Genomic DNA, 26101 nt, shown 5'->3' with positions numbered 1-26101 from the left:
GTCGGCGACGAGGAAGAAGCGGCGGAAACCTTCGGCTTGACGACGGCGACGGAGTTCCGGCGGTCGACAGCGACGACGAAGGGGCGGACGAGGACAGCGACGCGACGGCGACCACGACGGTGGCCTTCCCGAGCGACGGCGACGACTGGAGCGACGGCGGCGCACGGCTGGAGCGGTGGCGACGACGGCGGCGCGAGGACTCACGGCGCTAAGGCTCTACGGACGACGAGAGGCGAAGGCGAGGGTGGCGACGGGTAGCGGAGACACCGGGGATCCTTTTAAAGGGGCAAGGAGGCGGCGGCGAAGGCCCACGGCGACCGGCGACGCGAAGGAAAGTCTAGGGTTCGGAGGAGAGAGACCGATCCGATTCGAGATCGAATCCTCCGCTTTCCAAACGATTTTAGCCGAAGTTCCAAAAGGGAAAAGGTAGAGGAGATCGAGAAGATCATTTCCCCTCTATTGATTTCACCGGAAACGGAAAGGATCGGCCGGATTTGGAAAGAGACGGCGGCGGCGCGGCGCTAGGGTTTCGAGCGGCGGCGGCGCGAGGAAGACGACGAGTCTGACAGGTGGGCCCCACCTGTCAGCGGGCGAACGCGCGCGAACGGCGGCTGCGGACTGGGCCGACTTGGGCCGAGGAGGAGAGAGAGAAGGTTTTGGGCCGACTTTCGGCCCAAAGCCAAAAGAGACTTTTAAAACCTTTTTTCCATTTAAATTATTCATGAAATGCAATTCCATTTATTAAAAATACTTCCTTAGCTCAAATAAATCCCAGAAAAATCTAGAAATTATAGAATTAAGCAAAGTATTTAATAAAATTTTATCTAGCCACATTTTATATTGGAATTTATTATTTAAAATTAGATCTTCTCTTCTAGGCTTTTAAAATCAATTCTAATAATTCCAATTAAACAACAATTTATATATTTGAAATTTTTAGGGTGTGACAAACCTACCCCCCTTAAACAGAATCTCGTCCTCGAGATTCGGAAGAACTGGCGAACAGATGCGGATGAGCTGACTTCAATTCATCTTCTCGTTCCCAAGTTGATTCTTCTTCTGAGTGATTACTCCATTGAACTTTACAAAAACGGATCACTCGATTCCTGGTTCTTCTCTCATCTGTTTCCAAGATACGGATCGGTTTCTCAATATAGGTCAGATCCTCTTGAACTTCTATCTGTTCAAGATTAGCTTCTTCGGTTGGTACCCTTAAACACTTTTTCAATTGCGACACATGGAACACATTATGGACTCCTGTTAGAGATTGAGGTAACTCCAACTGATAAGCAACCTCTCCTCTTCTACTGACAATCTTGTAAGGTCCCACGAAACGCGGTGCCAATTTTCCTTTAGTGTGGAAGCGATGAACTCCTCGAAGAGGCGTGACACGAAGGTACACATAATCTCCTTCATCAAAACTTAGATCTCTACGACGACTGTCGGCATAACTCTTATGACGGGACTGGGCCACACGCAATCTTTCTTGAATGATTTTTACCTTTTCTTCTGCTTCCCTTAGAATATCAGTCCCAAAAACCTGACGTTCTCCCGTTTGATCCCACAAAAGCGGAGTGCGGCACTTCCGACCATACAGCGCTTCGTAAGGAGCCATCTGAAGACTAGCTTGATAACTGTTGTTGTACGAGAATTCTGCATAAGGTAAATTCTTATCCCAACTTCCACCGAAGTCTAAAGCACAAGCTCTCAACATGTCCTCCAAAATCTGATTTACCCTTTCGGTTTGTCCGTCTGTCTGCGGATGATAAGCAGTGCTAAAGTTCAGCTTAGAACCCATCTCTTCTTGAAGCTTCTTCCAAAACTGTGAAGTAAACTGACTACCTCGATCAGACACTATTTTCTTAGGGACACCATGCAAGCACACAATCCTTGCCATATACAATTCCGCCAACCGACTTCCGGAATATGTTGTCTTTACTGGGATGAAATGAGCCACTTTGGTAAGTCTGTCGACTATCACCCAAATGGAGTCGTGGCCTGATGATGTTCTGGGTAGACCAGTGATGAAATCCATACCGATTTCCTCCCACTTCCATTCAGGAATCTTCAAAGGCTGCAGCAAACCTGCGAGCTTCTGATGTTCTGCCTTGACTCGCTGACAAACATCACATACTGCTACGTATTCTGCGATTTCACGCTTCATACTTGCCCACCAAAATCTTTCCTTGAGATCCTGGTACATCTTGGTACTACCAGGGTGAATGGAGTACAAAGTATCATGAGCTTCCTTCAGGATTGCATCTTTTAAACCTTTGTTGTCTGGGACGCAGATTCTCTCACCCAACCATACAGTTCCTTGCTCATCTTCCAAGAAACCGATAGCTTTTCCTCTTCTCATATTCTTCTTAATTTCTTGAATATCGGGGTCATTAATTTGAGCTTCTCTAACTTGATCAATTAGAGTAGGCTTTGCTTCTAAGGCTGCAACAAAACCTCTACTAACAATTCCCAAATTTAATCTTTCAAATTCCTTGCATAACTCCAATGGCAACTGTCGTCCTTCCGTAGCATTGCAATAACCTTTCCTGCTAAGAGCATCTGCTACAACATTAGCCTTTCCCGGGTGATAATGAATTCCCATGTCATAATCCTTAATTAATTCCAACCACCTCCGTTGTCTCATGTTCAGATCTGGCTGAGTAAAGATATACTTTAAACTCTTGTGATCGGTGTACACCTCTGTACGAGTACCGAAAAGATAATGACGCCAAATTTTCAACGCATGAACCACTGCAGCCAACTCAAGATCATGAGTAGGGTAGTTCTTCTCATGCGGGCGTAACTGACGAGATGCATAGGCAACCACCTTCCTATCTTGCATCAGAACACAACCTAAGCCAAGCTTAGATGCATCGCAATACACTTGGAAACCCTTCTTTGGATCAGGTAAAATTAAAATAGGAGCTGATGTTAAGCGATTCTTCAGCTCTTGAAAACTCTGCTCACATTCTTCTGACCACTTGTACTTTACATCCTTCTGAAGCAGTCGTGTCATGGGCTTAGCAATCTTGGAGAAATTCTCTATGAACCTCCGGTAATAACCTGCAAGACCCAGGAAACTGCGAATCTCTGAAACTGTCTTCGGTTGTTTCCAGTTGGTTACGGATTCCACATTACTAGGATCAACGGCAACTCCTCCGGCTGATATGACGTGACCAAGGAACTTTACTTCAGACAACCAAAATTCACATTTGCTAAACTTGGCATACAACTGATGTTCTCGCAGCTTCTCTAGTGCAAGACGAAGATGTTCTTCATGCTCTTCTTTTGTTTGGGAGTAGATAAGAATGTCATCAATAAAGACCACCACGAACTTGTCTAGGTATTCCATAAACACCTTATTCATTAAGTTCATGAAGAAAGCGGGGGCATTGGTAAGTCCAAAAGACATAACAGTACATTCGAACAATCCATACCTAGTGGTAAAAGCCGTCTTAGGTATATCCTCTTCTTTAATCCTCAACTGGTGATACCCTGATCGAAGATCTATCTTGGAGAAAACGGTGGCACCTTTAAGCTGATCAAACAAGTCATCAATTCTGGGCAGCGGGTACTTATTCTTGATAGTCACATCATTTAATGCACGATAGTCCACACACATCCTCTGGGTATGATCTTTCTTTTCCACAAAAATAACTGGAGCTCCCCATGGAGATGAACTCGGTCTGATGTATCCCTTTTGAAGCAAATCGTCGACTTGCCTTTTGACTTCTGCCAACTCATTGGCTGCCATTCTGTAAGGTCTCTTATGGATCGGAGTTGTTCCGGGTATCAGATCTATTCTGAATTCAATATCTCTCTTAGGCGGCATACCAGGTAAATCGTCCGGGAACACGTCCGGGTATTCCTGTACTACGGGAATTTCTTCCAAAGCTATTTGGTTCAGACTTGACCTTAAAGACTCAGAAGACAGTGCATGAACTGTTACAACTCGACCATCATTGCTGGTGAGAGTTACTTTTCTGTTGGCACAGTCTATCACACCTTTATACCTGACTAACCAGTCCATCCCTAGGATGACATCAAGATCTTTGGATTCTAACAAGATAAGATTGGCCAGGAATGGCACTTCTTGAATTTCTATTCTGACAGAGGGGCTACGTTGCAAAGAGAGTACTTGATTACTCGGGGTACTAACCATCAAAGGACGTCTAAGATCTTCTACTTCCATCCCATGATTTCCCGCAAAACTCATAGATAAAAATGAATGTGTAGCACCAGAATCAAAAAGCACTGTTGCAGGAACTGAGTTAACAAGGAACGTACCCAAAATTACATCTGGAGCACCTTGAGCTTCTGCAGCAGCAACATGATTGACACGAGCCTTTGGCGTAGGTGCGGTAAAGTTACTCTGGGTAGGGACAATCTTCGCGCGTCGGGGCTTCGGACACTTGTCAGAGTAATGTCCTGGTTCACCACAGTTGAAGCATACTCCGGGCTTGCTGCCTTGCTCCTTCTTGGCAGGCTGTTGTTGGGTTGGAGCTGCCACAGGACGTGGAGCTTGATTTCGGATGTTGTTGCCAGCATTGTTGTTGAAGAACTGACGCTGCGGACGAACAACAGACGAAGAACCTCCTTGTGGCATGGACTGGGGTCCTAAAGTAAGACGCGGCCTCTGACTATTCCCTTGTTGTGCCTTGAAGTGAGCAATCCGACGTTTCTTCTGCTCCATGCGGTTGTACTTGTCCTCCTGACGAATAGCCTTATCCACTAACTTCTGGAAATCATGGTAATCCCCAGTCATGAGTGGGTAAGAAAGCTCATCATTAAGTCCTTCCAAGAACCTCTCCTGGCGCTCTTCATCAGTGCGCACATCTTCTGGAGCATAACGAGCCAGACGATTGAACTCGTGCAGATACTCGGTGACCGTGCGAGACCCTTGGGTGAGCGACCTAAATTCTTTCTTCTTGAGAGACACCACTCCCGATGGTATATGCGTCTTCCGAAAAGCAGCGGTGAATTCAAGCCAAGTGATAGGTTCAGCAGTAGCCCTGTTAAGGCGGAAGTGATCCCACCACTCAGAGGCAGGGCCATGCAGTTGGTGTGATGCAAATGAGACCTTCTCCTGATCAGTGCACTGAAGCAAATCCAACTTCTTTTCTATGGCGTGGAGCCAATCACCAGCTTCCACAGGATTAGTGGTGCTAGAGAAAGTGGGCGGCCTCACACGAAGAAATTCTGCTAACTTGTTCTGAGGAGGTGCGTGGTTATTTCCCTGATTCTGCTGGTTCTGGAGTTGCTGCATCATCATGTTCATAAGCTGTGCCTGTTGAGCCAGGACTTGAGCAAGTGTGGGATTCTCTCCATTGTTGTTGTTGTTGTTGTTGTTGTTGGGGCCATTCCCATTGCTGCGAGTGAGCACCATCTGGCACAGGCAAGAGCACAGGAAGAGAAACCGGGAAAAACTACTTAGGACAGAGAATTAATTTTTCCACTAACTTAACTTTTATTGATCTTAACTGAGTTTCATTATTACAAAGCTGAAGACTCTCTCACACCACTAAACTCACCAACTACCTAACACTCGAAAGCAAACAAACGCATGCACTTACATCCCACCACAGATGTAAACCACATGCAGGACCCATACACACAACCAAACTTAAACAAGCAAACTAACACAACGATCTAGGACAACGGCTTGACAAGGAACTCTAGGTCTTCCGGGCATCGGAGTTGATTGAAGGCTCGTTCGGCTCGTCTTCATCATCTTGAGTGGCTCCCCACTCGACCTTTGAATGGGTGCGCTTCGATTCTTCTCCTTCATCATCACTTATATTGACGACCGGAGGATCTGCTAGGGCTGGGGTAACTTCTTTCTCCACCACACGGACCTTTGGCGCCAATTGGTAGCGAGGGACGAATAGAGCTCTCTTCCTTGCGGTAAGACGAACCCTGGCCTTCTGCGGCGGTGCTTCCCCCTTTAATGCGGCTAGTTCTTTCTCCAAACGATCCACCTTGTCTTCTAGCTTGCAAATCTTTCCACGATTCCGGTCTTCACGATCTTGAGCTGCTAGCACAACCTCCGCGCGGGTCTCATCCATAGCCCACAGCATTTCAACCAAATGCCTTGTGGTAGCATCATTCTCAATCCCCTCAGTCTCAAGGTAGCTGCCACGGTCACTTCCCTGGGGTTGGCGAGGATGGTAGCGATACTCAGTGTCGGCCAACTGATCACTGTAGCGATCACGGAGCTCTCCTATGGCGATCCTTGCCACCTCCTGACATGCATGAATATAATTTCCCCCTCCAGCTTCGAACATCACTGATGGGATATCTTCACTATTACTGTTTAAGGTGGCTTTGACTCGACACTTCTCTTCATCCCGATCATGAGGAATCTGGGCATACATAGGGGCAGTCCCAAATCCTATGGCAAAGGACATCGTACGCAACTCCTGGACAAATCCTTCAACACCAAACAAGTACTCAGGCTTGTAGTGCGGCATCTAAAGACAAGTAAAAGGAGGGAGTTAAGTCATTTGTCCAATTAATAGCACAAGTTTTTGGATTAATTTGAATAAATTTAGAAAATCCAGGTAAAAAGATAAGTAAATAAAGTAAACTCAGCTTGCAAGGTAAGTTGAAACAGGTGGAAACAAGATCACAAATTTTGCACTTTTGAACAACAGGTTTCAAAAGAAATAAAATAAAAGAAAAGTTGTAAAATCATGCTAAATTTATTTCATTGCAGCAAGATTAAATAGAACAACGTTGTAAAACTTTTGCTGGCAAATGAGTCATTAGTACAGTAATAGATGTACGGTACTAATAACACAGGAATAATCATAAATAATTTTTTAAATGAGAACAATTAAAGGAATTATAAACTGCATGTGCCATTTGTTTGGTTTAGTTAAAAGAGAAAGAGAGGAGAATAGTTCTATTTTTCCAATATTTTTAGAGGGCTTCTATGGGTAACCATTTGGCATAACCTAGGGTCAAGGAGGCTCTGATACCAACTTGTCACGCCCGGAATTTCTATCCAAAATTCCAAACGCTTACATGTGCGCGAACCCTCGTCCAGGAATCAGCCGAGGCACACAATAACAAATTGATAATAGAGTACAATTATTACTCTAATTAATAAGCGAATAAAATGTCATTACAGAGGTAGATAGTCCCTCTCAATCAATAAAGATCTAAGCAGCGGAAAATAAGATAAACGGCGCAGACGATTCCACTCCACAGGCAGCTTGACCAGGGCTACACCTAATCCTCCACACCATCAGCATCACTGTAGAACTCCTCCTCTGATGAATGATTGCAAGGTGAGTATATGACATACTCAGCAAGCCACGCAGCAAATATGCAAGTGCACAAAATAACAAAGGATGGCATAATAGGGTTTCATTTGCATAAACAGCATTTAATAAACATTTCAGAATTTAGTAAAACAGTTGAGTAATAATTAAACAATATTATTCCAACGCTATACAACATACCCTGTTGCATAGGCCCAACCATTCTGAACAACCAATCCCGGCTGCACAGTTCTATCTCCAAACCAGGAATATACCATTCCAAACCAGGAGCTAATCAAATTATTACCAGTCATAGTATCTTTTATTATGATGAGAGGTATGAGACTAATCACGAAAGACATTGTTAAACCCGCCCATAACCGCGGGCACGGCTATTCGAATAGTTTTACTCTGACCAGAGGTGTACCACTGTACCCACAAGACACAGCCCCACGACATGTCACCATGCGCCTTGATACCACCACGGTACCTCAGAAAGGAGCTGTGACAGTACCCCTCGCACAACACAATCCACCACAGCGCACCGTTCCTGGATCATAATCACCCCCTTATAAACAAGGCATGGACTCCCCAGCGACCCCCGTGGGCTTATCTCCGCCACTTCTCAGTCTGGTGCCCCGCAATGAACCATGCTATACAAAAGGTAAAGCCGTTGCCCACGCTGGCTTGTGGTTGGCACGGTTAATGTTTCACAACCGAAACTCGTGAACCGGTCCTTAATTGTCATGAGCACGACCATCAAAACCATGTGCTCACAACCCACCATTAACAGGTTTTAGTTGGCAAATTTATTAATTAACCAATCATGATTAACCATCATGAGTTATCATTAAGCCATTATTAAATAATAGTGAGTCATAAGTTATCCCAATAGTGTGCTAATGTTTCTAAGCATGGCTAAGCAATCACATCTAATATCTAGCTGAACCAATATATAAAGCTCAACTAGTCAATTTATAAGAACCCAAGGTATCAAGGAATAAAGTAATCAAGAACAAAAGGGCTATAACAAACAATAGGTTAATTCCACCCAATGACATTCGAAAATAAATGCAATAGTTGAATAGAAACAATAGCTTTAAACGGGATCAACATGTTCAAAGGGGTTGTTTGGGATCTGTGTGACTTGCCTTGCTGGCCTTGGAACTCTTCAAATTCTTCCCCTGCGAAAACGGACTCTCCGGAAACGTCGGAATCTAAACAGAAAAGAGCAAAACACCAAAACAACACATAAACAAGCATGAACAGTACATGTGGATATTTTTAACATGTAGATCTCAATTTTAGAAAAATTTAGAGACTTGAACCAACTAAATCCGAGCTAAGATGAATTAGTTATGAATTTTTAAAGATTAAATCGGATTAAAACACTTATATGGATTTTAATTGAATTATGACGCAATAATGAATTATTTTTGAAAAGGAAAAGAGGATTTATTGCGTCAGCGGCTAGGGTTAGCGGTGGACCGGGTGCACAGCGACGGTTCACGGGAACGGACGGCCGAGATCGATCCATCCAAAACGAACGGCCGAGATCGACCGGTCCACGGCCGGACCACGGCGGACGGCATCGATGGCGTCAGCGGTGACGTCACCTCCGGCGGCGACCGAACCGCGCGAGCTCGCCGGCGAACGACGGCGTGGCGGCGCGAACGGAGAGCACCTACGGGTAGCGGACGGCACGGCGAACTCACCGACGACCAAAGCGACGGCGGACGATGACCGGATGACGTCGGCGACGAGGAAGAAGCGGCGGAAACCTTCGGCTTGACGACGGCGACGGAGTTCCGGCGGTCGACAGCGACGACGAAGGGGCGGACGAGGACAGCGACGCGACGGCGACCACGACGGTGGCCTTCCCGAGCGACAGCGACGACTGGAGCGACGGCGGCGCACGGCTGGAGCGGTGGCGACGACGGCGGCGCGAGGACTCACGGCGCTAAGGCTCTACGGACGACGAGAGGCGAAGGCGAGGGTGGCGACGGGTAGCGGAGACACCGGGGATCCTTTTAAAGGGGCAAGGAGGCGGCGGCGAAGGCCCACGGCGACCGGCGACGCGAAGGAAAGTCTAGGGTTCGGAGGAGAGAGACCGATCCGATTCGAGATCGAATCCTCCGCTTTCCAAACGATTTTAGCCGAAGTTCCAAAAGGGAAAAGGTAGAGGAGATCGAGAAGATCATTTCCCCTCTATTGATTTCACCGGAAACGGAAAGGATCGGCCGGATTTGGAAAGAGACGGCGGCGGCGCGGCGCTAGGGTTTCGAGCGGCAGCGGCGCGAGGAAGACGACGAGTCTGACAGGTGGGCCCCACCTGTCAGCGGGCGAACGCACGCGAACGGCGGCTGCGGACTGGGCCGACTTGGGCCGAGGAGGAGAGAGAGAAGGTTTTGGGCCGACTTTCGGCCCAAAGCCAAAAGAGACTTTTAAAACCCTTTTTCCATTTAAATTATTCATGAAATGCAATTCCATTTATTAAAAATACTTCCTTAGCTCAAATAAATCCCAGAAAAATCTAGAAATTATAGAATTAAGCAAAGTATTTAATAAAATTTTATCTAGCCCCATTTTATATTGGAATTTATTATTTAAAATTAGATCTTCTCTTCTAGGCTTTTAAAATCAATTCTAATAATTCCAATTAAACAACAATTTATATATTTGAAATTTTTAGGGTGTGACATGTACTGACTCTTGTCACTCGTATATAATATATATTGCAGGTATTAGGTTTAAATTGAATTGAGTGATTCGGGATTCGACTGCTTCTTCTAGGATTTGATTCATTATGGGTCTACCTCTAGTCAGCTGCTTGTGGGAATGGGTATACAAGCTTCCGTGAATCATTATATATATTTGGCCGATCGGCCTAGGAAATTACATCTTGTAATAATCTGGGTTCTAATTTCTATTCATGCCTTATTTCTGTTTATCATTGCTTAAATGAAAATGTGAAACTAGTGCTTATTCTACGAACTAGTTTATTCACATGAGTATAAGTTTAGAGCATTTGAGATGTTATAGAGCTCCAACAATTTGTCAAGTCTCTTGAAATGTGTAACCATCTGGTCACCACCTTTGTGTGGCTTGATGGGCATGTCTCAGGCTGAAATTGACTAGCACGCAGAGTCCTATCAATATCTCCTATGCTCTCTACTCGATGCTTCGGTTTTCATAATATGTTTGCTACTTGATATGGCAACGAGAGGTTGAATGGTTATTGTTTTATTGAGACCCTATCCAACTAAATATTTTGTGCTATCAATTCAAGTAATTTACATAATATTTGACCCTGGATGATCTCACACGTAGTTTTTTTCTGAAATTTTGACAAATTAACCTATCATTTCAAGTAGTTTACATAATATTTGACCCTGGGTGATCTCACACGTAGTTTTTTTCCGAAATTTTGACAAATTAACCGCTTTAGTGAAATTATTTGAAAATAACCCATACCAAAATCTAATGACAAAAATGAACCGTTGGCTCAATGCCAACCCCGATGACGTCGCTTAGCTATAACATCTCAGCGCCATCATCTTTGGCGTCGAGATCCTTGCTGAGCTGACCGGAATTCCACGTGGACTGGGTGTCAGCGCCAATGCATTTGGCACTGACCCCTTTACAAGCTAATTAATACAAAAGGAACATCAAATTCATGATACAAACGTAGCCTGGTGGTGTGATGCAAGGAACATCAAATTCATTATGCGAACGTAGCTTGGTGGTGTGATGCCCAATCGTGTGTGCAGCACTTATGGGTTCGAGCCCTCGACATAGCAACAATATTTTTCCATTAATTTTGTTCATTGGCCTATGTTTTCTTTCAGTTTGGTGGCTAACAGAGTGATTAGTATCGTATACATTTTCTTTTTCAAAAGCAGACCATCGTTAATCATTTATATGTATGCGCGTAGATTGAACATTTGAATATATACGCGTGTAGATTGAACAGTATCGTATATATATATTTTTTCAAAAGCAGAGACCATTATTAATCATTTATTTGTATGCGCGTAGATTGAACATTTGAAGAAAAAAAAGAACAAAAATGCCTGACTTGATGGGGATTCGAACCATGGTTCTAGGGTACACCGTACACCAGCAAAAGAACGTAAAATTGCAACACCAGTACATTGTTTACAAATTATAGCGCAATACTCTAATTACATGAACCCCCCACTCCACGTGGAGTTCCGAACAGGTCAGAAAGGATCTCAGTGCCAAAAACGGTGACGCTGAGATGTTATAACTCAGCGCCATCAGGCGACGGTTTATTTTTGCCATTTGTTTTGGTACGGGTTAAGGGTCAATTTATCAAATTTTTAGTAGTTATTTATATTTGTTTGCCTAATTTTCATAAACAGTGTTCATTAAGAACAGATTCTTCCTTATATTCGATAACTAGGTCACAGATGTTCTACTAAACTAAGGGGCATGTAATTTTACTTTTCATTTCACTGGACTTAAGATTTCAAATTATACAACCACTGCAAGAAATATCATTTGATAGTGAATTAAGTAACCTAGCTAGTAATTATTTGGAGGTGGTAAAATACGGGAAAAAGTGTTTTGTTGGGAGGTGTAGTACGATGCGGTGCAGTGGTATAGAACATACCTAAAGTACTACTACAAGGACTGATAGCGATATGAATGGGGAATATTTGTGTTGCGTTGTTTTTAGAAAATTTTTTTGGCAAGAAGGAAGACTATTTGTACAATTTGAACAAATTATTCGATTGTTGAAAATTTAAATATATGATGTAATATTTTGACAAAATATTAGATAGCTACACAAGCTGCAAGTTGTCTCACGTATTGGTATTTTAGCTAAGAATTTATATTTATATTTTCCTCTCTAGACAATTTCGATGGACATATATCAACCAATGATTTGCGCGCTGAAAGGCCGATCTCAAGTTTTGTTCCACGCATGCATTCACCATAATTTGTGGGGTAAATCGAAAAATCCAAATCCACTACATCAATATTGCAAAAAGTCAAGCAACCAAATCGATCTCTCATCGTCATGCTTTGCATCTATATATGGTTTCCCTTCAAAAAGAAAACGAAAAAAAATGCACCTATAGTTGTCCGGAGACACGTGAAGATTGCAATACTTTGGTATTGAGCTTGAGCAGAAAGAGACGTCACTGATATGGACAGATATTAAGATGCTTTATTGAGTACACTGCTGGATCAGAGCTAGCCATGCAGATGATCTTACATGTTACCTGGTTTTCAATGATAACGCCATTGACTTTTTCACATGTTTTTAACCATTTATTTTATTAAAAAAAGTATATAATTATTATTTTTTACTTATTTATCATTAAAAATACTTTAAGCATAACTTATATAATTTTTTTACTAAATTTTTTTAATAAGATGAATAATCAAAACTTGTGTCAAAACGTCAATAAGATTATCTATTGAAAACAGGAAGGTTACAACAAACTGTCAGTGTCAACCGTGCACTCAACACCAGATCATCCTCCAAAATATGATATAATAAGTTCTTAGCAGCCGGAGAATATTGCAGTTAATTATATTTTTTCCCTACATGAGAAAAAATGATTGAGAGGGACAAAACAAGATATAAGGAAACAGATGGCCTTTTGTCTGTTTGTTTGCCTTGGGGAAAAAAATCTAGCTTCGGGAGAATGTATGAATATATGATGATACGATTCGTGTTGTTCATGTTGAGAAACTTGGGTTTTGGCCCATGAAGATCAGCCCAATACAATAATTGAATCTCACCCTACTTTCCATGCATGTATAAGAATTGGCTGTATAAAGAGAGCATATGAGTGATTTTGTGTAATAAAAATACTCTGGTCCTCCTTATATCTTGTGTCTGCACTTTTATCCATACTTACGCAATCCTTTTGGACTAGTGTACATATTAGATGGATTGCGTATCCCACATGCATTGAGTAAGTGAAACGTGAACAACAACTTAGCTATCTTTTCCTAACTCCGCAGTTCAACCACGTAGAAATGTACATGTAGAAAAAGTCGGCCGTATCGGCTCACTATACTCACTATACGGCCGATTATACAATTCTCATTATGATTTTATTTAGATTAGATGATAATTTGAGCAAGCACAAATGAATAATTTGAACAAATTATACGGCCGATTTTATTTTGATAAAATAAATAATTAGTCGGCCGTATCGGCTCACTATAATCACTATACGGCCGATTTTATTTTGATATAAAATAATTTGAGCAAGCACAAATAAATAACCGTGATTGTACCTCCACGTAAAATTATTCTACACGTGGGACCTTATGTGCATGCTCATATCGAGCTTGTAAGAAACCGTATGAAGCCATATATACATATACATCGAGCTACACCTGAGGGCGCCAGCGTACTCTCGATTCTTAAGTAGCCATAGCTTTACACATGTGAGCATTCACGCGACCTCAGCTTGCGCGAGCGTTCACACGGCGGCACGTACGCGCGTTTTCAGTTCGTGACACAGATCCCTGTGATTTGCATGTTTGAAACCCTCTATCCGAAATCTCAACGAAATTGCAAACTCTTGGCCTGCAGATTCGAATGGAAGCCTATGAAAACAAATACAGTGGCGGTTGCATCAGTGATGATGTGATTGCAGCTAACGGCACGAAAACAACGGGTGCACAAACTCCACCAGAAAACCGGTTATCCAGTGCCATTATATATATATTGTTTTCTGATGCGAAAGGCTACCTACTCCCTCCGTTTACATTTATATTATAAGACATTTTAACTTTTTATTTTAAACCTTTTATAAGTTTCATCAAATTTACAGAAAATTTAGCTACGTCTATAATAATAATCATTAAATATAACACTAAATATATTTAAATAGAATTTTTTTAAAATGTTGCTATGTCTGTTATATATTTAATCGAATTATAAAAATTTTAACTTAGAAAAAATCGAAAAATCTTGTAATAGAAAGTAACAAATGCGAAGTGTGATATTACGTGACTTTAAGCCACGTGTCCTGATCCTGTTGGACAGTGGCCGGCTGCTAAGGAGCACTGGAGCAGCCATTAAAAATCTGCACAATTTGGCCTTATCCATCAATGAAGGTGCTGATGCTTTCCCTTTCTAATTGGACAACACACTTCCCTACAAGCAAGGGAAGCAATTAACATGGGAAGTGGGGATCAAGATCAGAGACACCCAGTGACTCCAATAATTAAGGAACAAAAGTTTCTTCTTTGTTTTTTTTCTTTCATTTTGAGACAAACAGAATCTGCCCCCACTTAAAAAGATTAAAAAGATGCAGGGATATATACAAATTTTCATCTATAATGCATGAAAGAGAAAAGCATTTTTGTGGACTATAATTGGAATGGACCTCAGTTTTGTTGAACTATTATATATGTTGCACAACTCATTTTTACTGTACATGTGTTTTTCAAGTACATTTTAGTTGGATGAGTATAGTAGTGGTGGGGGCCTGTTGAGAAGATAAAACGACTAATATATATATAAGTGTCGGTGTTGATTTTTGTTTTAGGTGTAAAGGAATCTTTATTGAACATTTTGTTCAGTACAAAAAAGAGGCATCATTATAATGATATTTAGAACTAAATAAAGTTGTTCGATCAGGGTTTATATGGCTTTATATGTTTTTCCTACTATGTATGCAATTCATATAGTAAGTGCAAATTAAAGCCGCTGAGGTTTAAGGTGCAGTGACATGATTCATATCCTTTCCTACAAATACGTGTGGTTCAAATAAACACGGAAACATGGCCAGCTATGAGTTACGACCTTATCCTAGTTTCCAAGGGAAGGTTGTTAGACAAATTACACAGCTTATTCGAACCTTTTTATTTTTTTTCATCATAATTAGAACCTCTTTAAGTAATGCAAGAAAAATCAAACACTTTAAGGTACTACAATATTTTTTTAGGTACTAAAAAGGAATTCGTTTATTTTATAGAAAAGGTATAAATAAGGCAGGAGCTACTACTACAAGCTAGTAGCGCTTAAACCTTGCCTGTGATAATAGTTCAATTTTACTTATAGTGCTATAGTTGCAATTGATATGTACCGGAGACGTTCATATGTTACGGTAAGTCACTAGTATATAAACTAGACCCATCAAAATTTAAAATCTGGTGGCTACCAATGCTAAACATATGCGTGAGCTTTTAATAAGATTTTATTAAGGCTAAGTTGCCGCTGTTAATTCGTTATTTTGAGTACGTGTTTAGAGGCATTTATGTACGGTGATATGTGTACGTTTGCTTCTTTCCTGTAATAAAAAAACCAATTGTATGCGATATTTGGGATAATTGTATCCTCATTTTCAATCATTTGCAAGGAAAATAATATAGAGTTTGCAGCGGGAGAATATATGGTGGTGTTTGAATCTTCTAAAGATGAAGATAAAATAAAGATTAAGTGTTTCAAAAAAAACGAGGTGGTAATAACGTATGATTAATTGAGTTTTAATTATTACAAACTTAGAAAATAGATTAATATGATATTTTAGAGCAACTTTCATATAGAAAATTTTCACATAAAATATACCGTTTAGCAGTTTGAAAAGCGTATCATGAGTATCCAAAATTATATCCTCTGTGTGTAGAAGAAACAAACGGGGATCTATTTTTAGGTTTTGGAGTACATATATATAATGTTTTGTTTCTAGAAGGCTAAGGTTGTCGTCGCTGCAGAGGTTTATCTCCAAAAACCAGAAATCAAATCAAAATTCGTCCTGAAAAACTATGAACACGCTGTGTCGTACGTCACGGCCCACGTCATCATCATACCGTTTTAACTTTTAACTCTCTCTCTCTCCCTCTCATCACCATCATCACCATCATCAGTATAAATCCGCCACCTCCTTTCTCGCGCCGTCTCATCTCATCTTCTTCGACGCGTCGCGCCGGCGAGCACTCACACTCTCACCGGCGGCGGGCGGCGGCGGGATCGATGGACGACGCCGGCGAGATACACGCGCTCGGGGGCAGCCTGCGGCGGGAGGCGTCGTCGGCGCGGTCGGGCGACGCCGCCGTGTTCTTCTCGCGGTCGTCGTCGAGGGATGAGGACGACGAGGAGGCGCTGCGGTGGGCGGCGCTGGAGAAGCTCCCCACCTACGACAGGGCGCGGACGGCGGTGCTGGCCATGCCGGAGGGCGAGCTCCGGGAGGTGAACGTGCAGCGCCTCGGCCCCCAGGAGCGGCACGCGCTGCTGCAGCGCCTCGCCTGGGTCGGCGACGACCACGCCCGCTTCCTCTCCAAGTTCAAGGACCGCGTCGACAGGTACCAGATTCGAATTTTTCTTTTCTTCTTTTTCAAATTCCGCCCTCCTCAGTTCAGTTTAGAGTTCAGACGAAGAAAAAACTATTTCCAAAAATTCGAAAAAGTTCTCTCGCGTGATTCCAAATTAGTGTCACATCATGATAAGTGTAGAGTGATTTTGATAGTTTTGGATTGATGGATGCGCGCATGCAGGGTTGGGATCGAGCTGCCGACGATCGAGGTGCGGTACGAGAACCTGAATGTGGAAGCGGAGGCGTACGTTGGTAGCAGAGGTTTGCCCACCATCCTCAACACCTACGCCAATGTGCTGGAGGTACTATATCATCAGTCTATAATAACAATCATCATGTGTTGTGGTAACTAATCACAAACAATTGAGTAGTTTCGCCAACTAATCTGGCTGATGATGAGAGTTGGTACAGAGATTGTTCAGTTTTTCAGTTTAGTTTTGGGGTTTTAGAGTACTCACAGTTCAGCAGTAGGCAGTTTTCTGAATAAACTGAACACTTTGCCCGCTTTTCATTGGTGTACAGGGTACCTACCCTGATGTGTTTACGTGCTTGAGCTTTGCATAGTAATGCCAAAGTGTCACAGTCAATACTCAATAAAATATGCTACGAGACGTCAAAATAAATTGGTCTCGTTGACTATTTTCAGAGAGGGTACTTCTAGTCAGAGTTTTCTTTCTATTGCAATAATAGAAACGTAACTCAAACTGGTACATCCACCGATAGGAGAAAATTAGTAAATTTCACAAAACTACAAATACTTTGTTCAAATTATCACAAAACTACAGATTTAAGGTGATATATCATAAAACTACAGAATTAAAGTGATGTATCAATCTGTAGTTTTGTGTTAATTTAGTCAATATATCTGTGGTTTTGTGAAACTTTTAGTTGGCAAAAACAAATTCAGTGCTTGTCATTAATTTTGATTACGACAATCGCCCGTGTTAGCTAGAGAGCTTCCTGTAGTGCAGCAAAATTCTGGGCCACTGTTAAGACAGTCAAACCGGTGATCCTGAAGAGCAACGAGATTAGGTTCTCTGGTTGGAGTTGGTAACACGACTTCTCTTGGACATCTTGATAAACAGCAGACTTGCCTGATTGGTACTCCAAACATAGGGCTCTGCAAATGCAGAATTCATCATCAGTAGACCTCCTAAACAATATCTACAGCAAGGATGTAAATAACACATAAACAAGGATATCAAGTTAAACTAAATTTATTTTTAGTTTAACAGAAGGAACTGTGAATGTAAAACATGAATGTACAGTACACTTTTTTGTTTGCATTCATCTACCAAATGACATAAGACTCCCTTCTTGTACTGTCCACGCATGTGCACTGACAAGGTGTTAATCACCTCCATACAAACAGGGTCTGGCAAACACTCTTCACATAACACCAAATAGGAAGCAGAAAATATCGATCCTTCACAATGTCAGTGGGATAATCAAACCTCACAGGTAACTTCCCAGCATATTGCCAGTTTCCAGATAATATTCATTTTGTTCAGTATGTTAACTTGTACCTCTGTTTTCAGAATGACCTTGCTTTTGGGTCCTCCTGGCGCTGGAAAAACCACACTTCTTTTGGCCTTGGCTGGAAATGTCCCTTCAGGTCTAAAGGTACTCAATTATTCTTTTTATTTACTTGAGTACATTGCTTTGTCAGTTTATCATACCCTTGGAAGTACTAGTACTAAATGTAACATTGCAACCGCACAAGGTATCTGGACAAATAACATACAATGGCCATACCATGGATGAATTCGAGCCCCGGAGATCAGCAGCTTATGTTAGTCAACATGATCTACATATGGGTGAATTGACGGTTCGTGAGACAGTCAATTTCTCTGCAAAATGTCAAGGAATTGGCCACCGCTACGGTAAGAAACAGAAAAATGAAAAAAAAAATCTGGACAATCGCATGTCACATGGAATAGCTAACAATTTTCTGAAAAAATGCTCAGATCTGCTAATGGAACTATCAAGGAGAGAAAAGGAAGAAAATATTAAACCAGATCCAGAAGTAGATATATACTTGAAGGTTCAATGCAGTTCTTATATCACAATTCATTTAATTCACAAGTTGTTCCATTTTGTTGATTTTTAGTTTTTGTCATCTACGATTGTTTCAGAGAATAGCTTCATTCATATGAACTTCCTATTTGGCTTGTGTAGGCTGCTGCAACAGGAGAGCAGAAAGCCGAGGTGGTCACAAATCACATACTAAAGGTGCATGAACAATAACTACTTATATACAGTTCTAATATAATTTACGTTAGCTATCACCATTCAAACTTCAATGGCAACAAATGTTTCTCCCATGTTCTCAGGGGGTATACAAAATGAAAGGTGTTTATGATACTAATTCTTCAATTCTTGTTTTTATTCAACTATTGAAGGTCTTGGGATTGGATATTTGCGCTGACACAATCGTAGGCAACAATATGTTGAGAGGCATATCAGGGGGGCAGAAAAAGAGAGTAACCACAGGTAATGTATCTTTGGTGCAAATAAAGTACTAGATGCTTACATATTGCAGACATACAAGGTTCACTGCTTACCCGGACCCTGAAATTGGTGTTGCAGCTGAGATGATTGTCACCCCAGGACGAGCCCTTTTCATGGATGAGATATCAACTGGACTTGACAGCTCCACAACATACAATATTGTGGACTCCATCCGGCAGACCATCCACATTGTTGGTGGAACAGCAGTCATTGCTTTGTTACAACCTGCACCAGAGACATATGAATTGTTTGATGATATAATCCTCCTCTCAGACGGTCAGGTCGTCTACAATGGTCCTCGTGAACATGTGCTAGAATTCTTTGAATCAGTGGGCTTCAAATGTCCTGAGAGAAAAGGCGTAGCAGACTTCTTGCAGGAAGTGAGTAATTGAGTTCTCTCAACATGTTTTATCAAGCTTTTTTCTAGTGACACATCTCATGGAAAAATTGCAGTATCTTGTTACAGAACAAGACTGGACATATATGACAAAGTAAACTATGCAAATATAATATTGTTTACAAATGAAATGGATATAGAAGTAGCATTACTTGAAAATTTTCTTATACTGGACTTGAAAATATTTCTTACACTGGGCTTTCTCGCTTAAGAAAAAATAGAAATTAAAAGAAGAGGACAATGTAGAAAACTTTCTAGAGAATTTTTAAATGCTACAATCATAATTTAGTGCAACTTTTGAGTTTGAATTAATATAAATGATATGTTATAGGTTACTTCAAGGAAAGATCAGCGGCAATACTGGATGCATGGTGATGAGACATACCGATATGTTCCTGTTAAGGAGTTTGCAGAGGCATTTCAGTCTTTCCATGTTGGTCAGGCAATAAGAAGTGAGTTGGCAATCCCATTTGACAAGAGCAGGAGCCACCCTGCTGCCCTGAAAACATCAAAATATGGTGCTAGCATGAAAGAACTGCTTAAAGCGAACATTGACAGAGAGATATTGCTCATGAAAAGGAACTCCTTTGTGTATATATTCAAGGCAACTCAGGTTATTCTTGAAACCGAAACTTTTCAATACAGGTTTCTATTAAGAAAAAACATGGAAGCCGATAACAAATTTAATTTGTGTTGTTTCTCTCTTATTCAGTTAACACTCATGACATTCATTGCGATGACTGTCTTTATCCGCACCAATATGCATCATGACTCAATAACAAATGGGGGAATATACATGGGTGCACTCTTCTTTGGGATCCTGATGATCATGTTCAACGGATTGGCAGAAGTTGGTCTAACTATTGCAAAGCTCCCTGTTTTCTTCAAGCAAAGGGATCTCCTCTTCTATCCAGCATGGACATACTCCTTACCATCATGGATCATTAAGACTCCACTCTCCTTGCTCAATGTAACAATATGGGTCTTCATAACATATTATGTCATTGGATTTGATCCCAATGTAGAGAGGTAAAGAAAACAAAATTTCCACATTGCATTGTGCCTTACTATGAATGTATTGCAGAAACTAATGAAATAATTCAATGCTTCAGGCTTTTTAGACAGTTCCTGCTGCTTTTAGTAATGAATGAGACATCATCTGGACTGTTTCGCTTCATTGCTGGGTTTGCAAGGCATCAGGTTGTTGCAAGCACTATGGGTTCATTCTGTATACTCATTTTTATGCTTTTGGGAGGATTTATCCTGTCAAGAGGTAAGGCAGAAATTATCTATATTCTTCAATCAGGTTGCTTATGTTCCTCTATAATTTCCACATCAAAAATATAATGAATGGACGCTGATTTGATTGAACAGAGAATGTGAAGAAATGGTGGATATGGGGATACTGGATATCACCCCTGATGTATGCACAAAATGCCATATCAGTAAACGAATTTCTAGGTCACAGCTGGAACAAGGTAAAAAAAATACTCATGGAAATCGATTAACAGCCATTATATGAATGTCTGGCTAAAGTGTTCTGTTCTTGCTGTACTGCAGACAATACCCGGTTTCAGGGAGCCACTTGGAAAACTAGTTCTTGAATCCCGTGGAGTTTTCCCTGAGGCCAAATGGTATTGGATTGGTGTTGGTGCATTGCTCGGATACGTCCTGCTATTCAATATCCTCTACACAATCTGCCTCACATTCCTCAATCGTGAGTCAGAAATAAATTATATTTGGAATGCCAGAGCTTATAAATTCTCATTTTTATAATTTCTCATTTTTATGCATTCTTTCACTGCAGCATTTGACAGCAATCAGCCAACAATATCTGAGGAGACGTTGAAGATAAAACAAGCTAATCTGACCGGTGATGTTATAGAAGCATCCTCGAGAGGACGAATTACCACCAACACAAGTACTGTTCGCTTTTGTATTTAGCTGTCTAAATATGATTTAACATAATGAGTTTCCATCTAACAACAACCTCGGATATGTGATATGCCTACCAGACACTGCGGATGATAGTAATGATGAAGCAATTTCCAACCATGCAACAGTGAATTCTAGTCCAGGCAAGAAAGGAATGGTTCTCCCTTTTGTACCTCTCTCCATCACGTTTGAAGATATAAGATACAGTGTTGACATGCCAGAGGTATTTGGTAGAGAATTACTGAAATATAAATATATCTGAAATGTGCATGCTCAGTATGAAGATTCTCCTATATCTATAATACTTAAGAGCAACTCTAACTGGCTTTAATATCCAATGAAACTTGTAGGTAATTAAAGCACAAGGTGTGACAGAGAGCCGGTTGGAGCTATTGAAGGGCATCAGTGGTTCATTTAGGCCAGGAGTACTTACAGCTCTTATGGGTGTCAGTGGTGCTGGAAAAACAACATTGATGGATGTGTTGGCTGGGAGGAAGACCAGTGGATACATAGAGGGTAACATTACCATCTCTGGCTATCCAAAGAAGCAAGAAACTTTTGCTCGTGTATCAGGATACTGTGAGCAGAATGACATCCATTCACCAAATGTTACTGTCTACGAGTCTCTTGCATTCTCTGCATGGCTCCGATTGCCTGCGGAAATTGATTCTGCAACAAGAAAGGTTTGACAAAAAATAACTAGTATTTTAATATGTAAGCATATACCATAAAAGCATACACGGCATGATTAAAAATGAGAATGCATTTCTTTTCAATTGATCTAGAATGCCATGCAATGTATCAATCAACAAATAGATGGTGCTAAAAATTTTAGCTGCAAAGTTTCATACATAAACTAGAGGGGATGTTCTGGTCATATTTGCATAGTAGACATTTATTTCGTAACTCGTAAGACCATCATGCATATTATGACAAATGAAATCTGGTTTGCAGATGTTTATTGATGAGGTCATGGAACTTGTGGAGCTTTCCCCCTTAAAAGACTCCTTGGTTGGATTGCCTGGCGTTAGTGGATTATCAACAGAACAAAGGAAAAGGCTAACAATAGCAGTGGAGCTAGTTGCTAACCCATCTATCATATTCATGGATGAACCAACATCTGGACTTGATGCACGAGCAGCAGCCATTGTCATGAGGGCAATAAGAAATACTGTGGACACAGGAAGAACAGTTGTTTGCACAATTCACCAACCAAGCATTGACATATTTGAATCTTTTGATGAGGTGATAGAAATCATACCCACTTCTTTTGTCACATGGATTTAAGATGCACTCTTTCAATACATACTTATACTATCTTTGCAGCTATTCCTGATGAAACGAGGAGGTGAGGAGATTTATGTAGGTCCAGTAGGTCAGCACTCGTGTGAATTGATCAGATATTTTGAGGTAAAAAAATTATATATGTTACCATCAATTTGACTTTTTGCTCTAAAAACATGTAATTGAGCTGCTTTCATTTTCTAAAGTCTATTGAAGGTGTCAGCAAAATAAAACATGGCTACAATCCATCAACATGGATGCTGGAAGTGACTAGTACTGTACAGGAACAGATAACTGGGGTTAACTTCAGTGAAATATACAAGAATTCTGAACTGTACAGGTAAGTACCTGGTTGCCATATGGTTGATAATTTTGACTATAGACCATGCAAATTTTAAGCTCCGCAATTTTATATTGGAAAATTAAGGCAGCAACGATTAGTATCATGTTCAGTGTGTCTTAACTATTTTCAAGAGGGTAAGTCACTAAATGGAAAAGATGAGCCTGTTTGTGAAAAAAATATGGACTATAAATGAAGCTCAAATCATGAATGGCCCATCACAAATGCTTCAAACTGCCACTATATGTGTAACATGATTATTACTGTAGCAATTTATGTTCAAAAGCATCTAAACGAGTCAATGTTAACAGTTCAATAATATTATAGTCTCTTTTGCATTACAGGAGGAATAAAAGTATGATAAAGGAGCTAAGCTCACCTCCTGATGGTTCAAGTGACCTATCCTTTCCAACAGAATACTCTCAAACTTTCATCACACAATGTTTGGCTTGCCTATGGAAGCAAAGTCTGTCCTACTGGAGAAACCCTCCATATACTGCTGTCAAATACTTCTACACCATTGTAATTGCACTGTTGTTTGGAACAATGTTCTGGGGTGTTGGCAGAAAAAGGTATACGGTCAATAAAAACAAGTAAAAATGTATATGCAACATTTTCCACTGATTTAGAGAGGCTACCTTGAGATTATATCTGTCACAATTCACTGAGGATACTCCACTCTTGCAGGAGCAATCAACAGGACTTGTTCAATGCCATGGGCTCCATGTATGCGTCAGTTTTATTTATGGGAGTGCAGAATTCTTCTTCCGTTCAGCCAGTTGTGTCTGTTGAACGCACTGTGTTCTACAGGGAACGAGCAGCTCACATGTATTCACCTTTGCCATACGCCTTGGGACAGGTAAAGTTATTTTACATGAACTTTATTATACAATGGCATTGATATTTGTATGATAGGAAAGAGAAGATTATTATTTGAAGGGGAAAAAAGAGCAGCTCAATTAACATGTAAAGCATCAAAATCAAATGGAAGCTTGTACATATGAGGCTTCTAAAAGGGTTATATAAAATATTTTAACCAGGATATAACACAATGGTTGAACAACTCCCGAAGTAATTGGAAGAAAATGGTAAAAGAAACACTATGTGCTGCTAACATACAATTCTGTCCGCAGGTTGCAATTGAACTTCCATACATCCTTGTTCAGTCCTTAATATATGGTGTTCTAGTGTATGCAATGATTGGATTTGAGTGGACAGCTGCCAAGTTCTTTTGGTACCTGTTTTTCATGTATTTCACTTTATCATACTACACATTTTATGGCATGATGTCGGTGGGTCTGACTCCAAGCTATAACGTGGCCTCTGTTGTTTCCACTGCATTCTATGCCATATGGAACCTTTTCTCAGGATTTATAATACCAAGAACTGTAAGTATACTAATATTTCACAAATGTCTTATAGTAATTTCACTTATGGAGCATCTGCCTTTTCTAATACAGCCTATTTTTTTATTGGCAGCGAATTCCAATATGGTGGAGATGGTACTATTGGGTCTGCCCTGTTGCGTGGACACTCTACGGGTTGGTAACCTCACAGTTCGGGGATGTAACTGACACGTTTGATAATGGTGTCCGTATATCTGACTTTGTCGAGAGCTACTTTGGTTACCATCGTGACTTCTTGTGGGTGGTTGCCGTGATGGTGGTCTCATTTGCCGTCCTCTTCGCCTTCCTTTTCGGGCTCTCAATCAAGATATTCAACTTCCAGAAGAGATAAATTGAGGAAGGCATACCCGAGTTGTGTATAGCATGTGAATACTAGCACATCGTAATTGTACAGCTTGAAAGCACATTTGTATCACCATAATTTTACATCTTAAAGCACATTGTGTATCCTGGAATTCATGGTACTCAGATTAACAAGTTGTTTCATTGAGTATTTTACACTGGCTGCCCCCCTTGAGAAACTGAAAATATATATATCGCGCTCCACATCCTCCTAGACTCTTAGTCGAATCCCTAAAACTCACATCCCTTTGAGAAACGAATCGGGAGCCCATGAAACTACCCATACGAACCTACTGAACTTTGGGGTAGGCAGCGGCCACTGATTCCTCTCCAATGGCGCATTCGATTTGGTTGCGAAGCGCAATAATGACCGCGAATAATCAAGCAAAAGCTTGTAGGGGAAGCAGATGCGGCAGTCAATCAACAGGGTGGGGGGAGGGGGGGGGGAGTGTGGCTTACTCGTGGGCAGGAGGCCATGGCGCCATGAAGCCCCGGAGCGGCTCGAGGGAGAGGCTGTGCACGCCGCCGCCGCCTCTCGCCGGTGGAGAGAGGCTGTGCACGACGGCCTGGACCAACACAGGCCAGTTCTTGGTCCATTTGGGCAACCAGCAAGCCCACTAGAAACTGGAGCCAATTAAGCCCATTCTCATTTTCTTATGATGAGTTTTTTTTTATTTATGTATACGCATATGTTTTTATTTATAAAAATATTTCTTTTGAAAGTTTACAGAATATACACTCCCGTCCTCCAGGAGTTCTTCTTTTGGGCGAATTTTCCGTACAACACCGTTAATACAAGATTTAGCTTCTGGATATAGCAAAATTTGATCTATAGGGAAGATATTCCCAAAATGTGAATATATGCTATTTGACACCATAACTACTATAATATTCACTACCAATTAAATAGCAAAAGCGTCAGAAATGCCCTTGGCCCCATATGTCTATCACATATTATCTCAAGCACGTATAGCAGCGAATCGAGACCTGTGTAGTACAGTCGGTGAGAAAGGGTAACCGATGAGCCAGGCCCACTTGACAACGTGGTGTTGGAAGAAGACCTCGAGGAGGCATGCATGCTTGATGCTACCAGGAGCCACTACTGGCTTGGGTGTGTGGGCGAATGACGTGATTGATGAGCGACTCGCACGGTGTTGATGAGAGGGCTGGCGCAAACGGGCCAGTGAGCACGAGATGCAGTGACAGAGGAAGTGTGTACATTGAATCGCATGGGGAGACTTTAGATGTGGATCCGGAGATCGGCATATAAGGCCCCGTTTGGTACAGCTCCAGTTCCCAACTCCAACTTA

General features: G+C 41.4%; 1 protein-coding gene and 1 long non-coding RNA gene across 2 annotated transcripts; one reads left to right on the top strand and one right to left on the bottom strand.

The window, feature by feature from the left end:
• The first annotated feature begins 16132 nt into the window (after positions 1-16132).
• On the top strand, positions 16133-24949 carry LOC127784460 (ABC transporter G family member 53). The gene is made up of 24 exons (XM_052311776.1): positions 16133-16565; positions 16758-16878; positions 17949-18037; positions 18115-18199; positions 18300-18459; positions 18544-18620; positions 18755-18808; positions 18979-19069; positions 19166-19467; positions 19816-20097; positions 20197-20513; positions 20597-20757; positions 20859-20962; positions 21045-21201; positions 21292-21405; positions 21500-21642; positions 21770-22102; positions 22374-22664; positions 22746-22829; positions 22910-23043; positions 23388-23615; positions 23731-23902; positions 24177-24431; positions 24523-24949. Exons 1-24 carry the CDS (start codon positions 16237-16239, stop codon positions 24778-24780), a joined length of 4341 nt encoding a protein of 1446 aa, XP_052167736.1. The 5' UTR covers positions 16133-16236; the 3' UTR covers positions 24781-24949.
• LOC127784461 (uncharacterized) lies at positions 16899-25379 on the bottom strand. Its single transcript, XR_008019488.1, has 8 exons — positions 25251-25379; positions 23682-23892; positions 23423-23594; positions 21853-22088; positions 19870-19983; positions 19141-19312; positions 18103-18426; positions 16899-17696 (listed from the first exon to the last, which is right to left on the bottom strand). It is a non-coding gene; the product is annotated as an uncharacterized LOC127784461 (long non-coding RNA).
• Positions 25380-26101: the final 722 nt, after the last annotated feature.

This window comes from Oryza glaberrima, chromosome 9 (assembly GCF_000147395.1).
Source record: "Oryza glaberrima chromosome 9, OglaRS2, whole genome shotgun sequence".
NCBI lineage: Eukaryota > Viridiplantae > Streptophyta > Magnoliopsida > Poales > Poaceae > Oryza > Oryza glaberrima.
The sequence above is the reverse complement of the archived record's forward strand: the minus strand, read 5'-3'. Positions and strand labels throughout refer to the sequence as shown.

Bases quoted from the DNA above. Each gene is read 5' to 3' on its own strand.
- LOC127784460 (XM_052311776.1), top strand. From the start codon at position 16,237: ATGGACGACGCCGGCGAGATACACGCGCTCGGGGGCAGCCTGCGGCGG. The intron at 19,468-19,815 runs GTGAGTAATTGA...GATATGTTATAG, and splicing joins TAGCAGACTTCTTGCAGGAA to GTTACTTCAAGGAAAGATCA. The intron at 22,830-22,909 runs GTAAAAAAATTA...CATTTTCTAAAG, and splicing joins AATTGATCAGATATTTTGAG to TCTATTGAAGGTGTCAGCAA.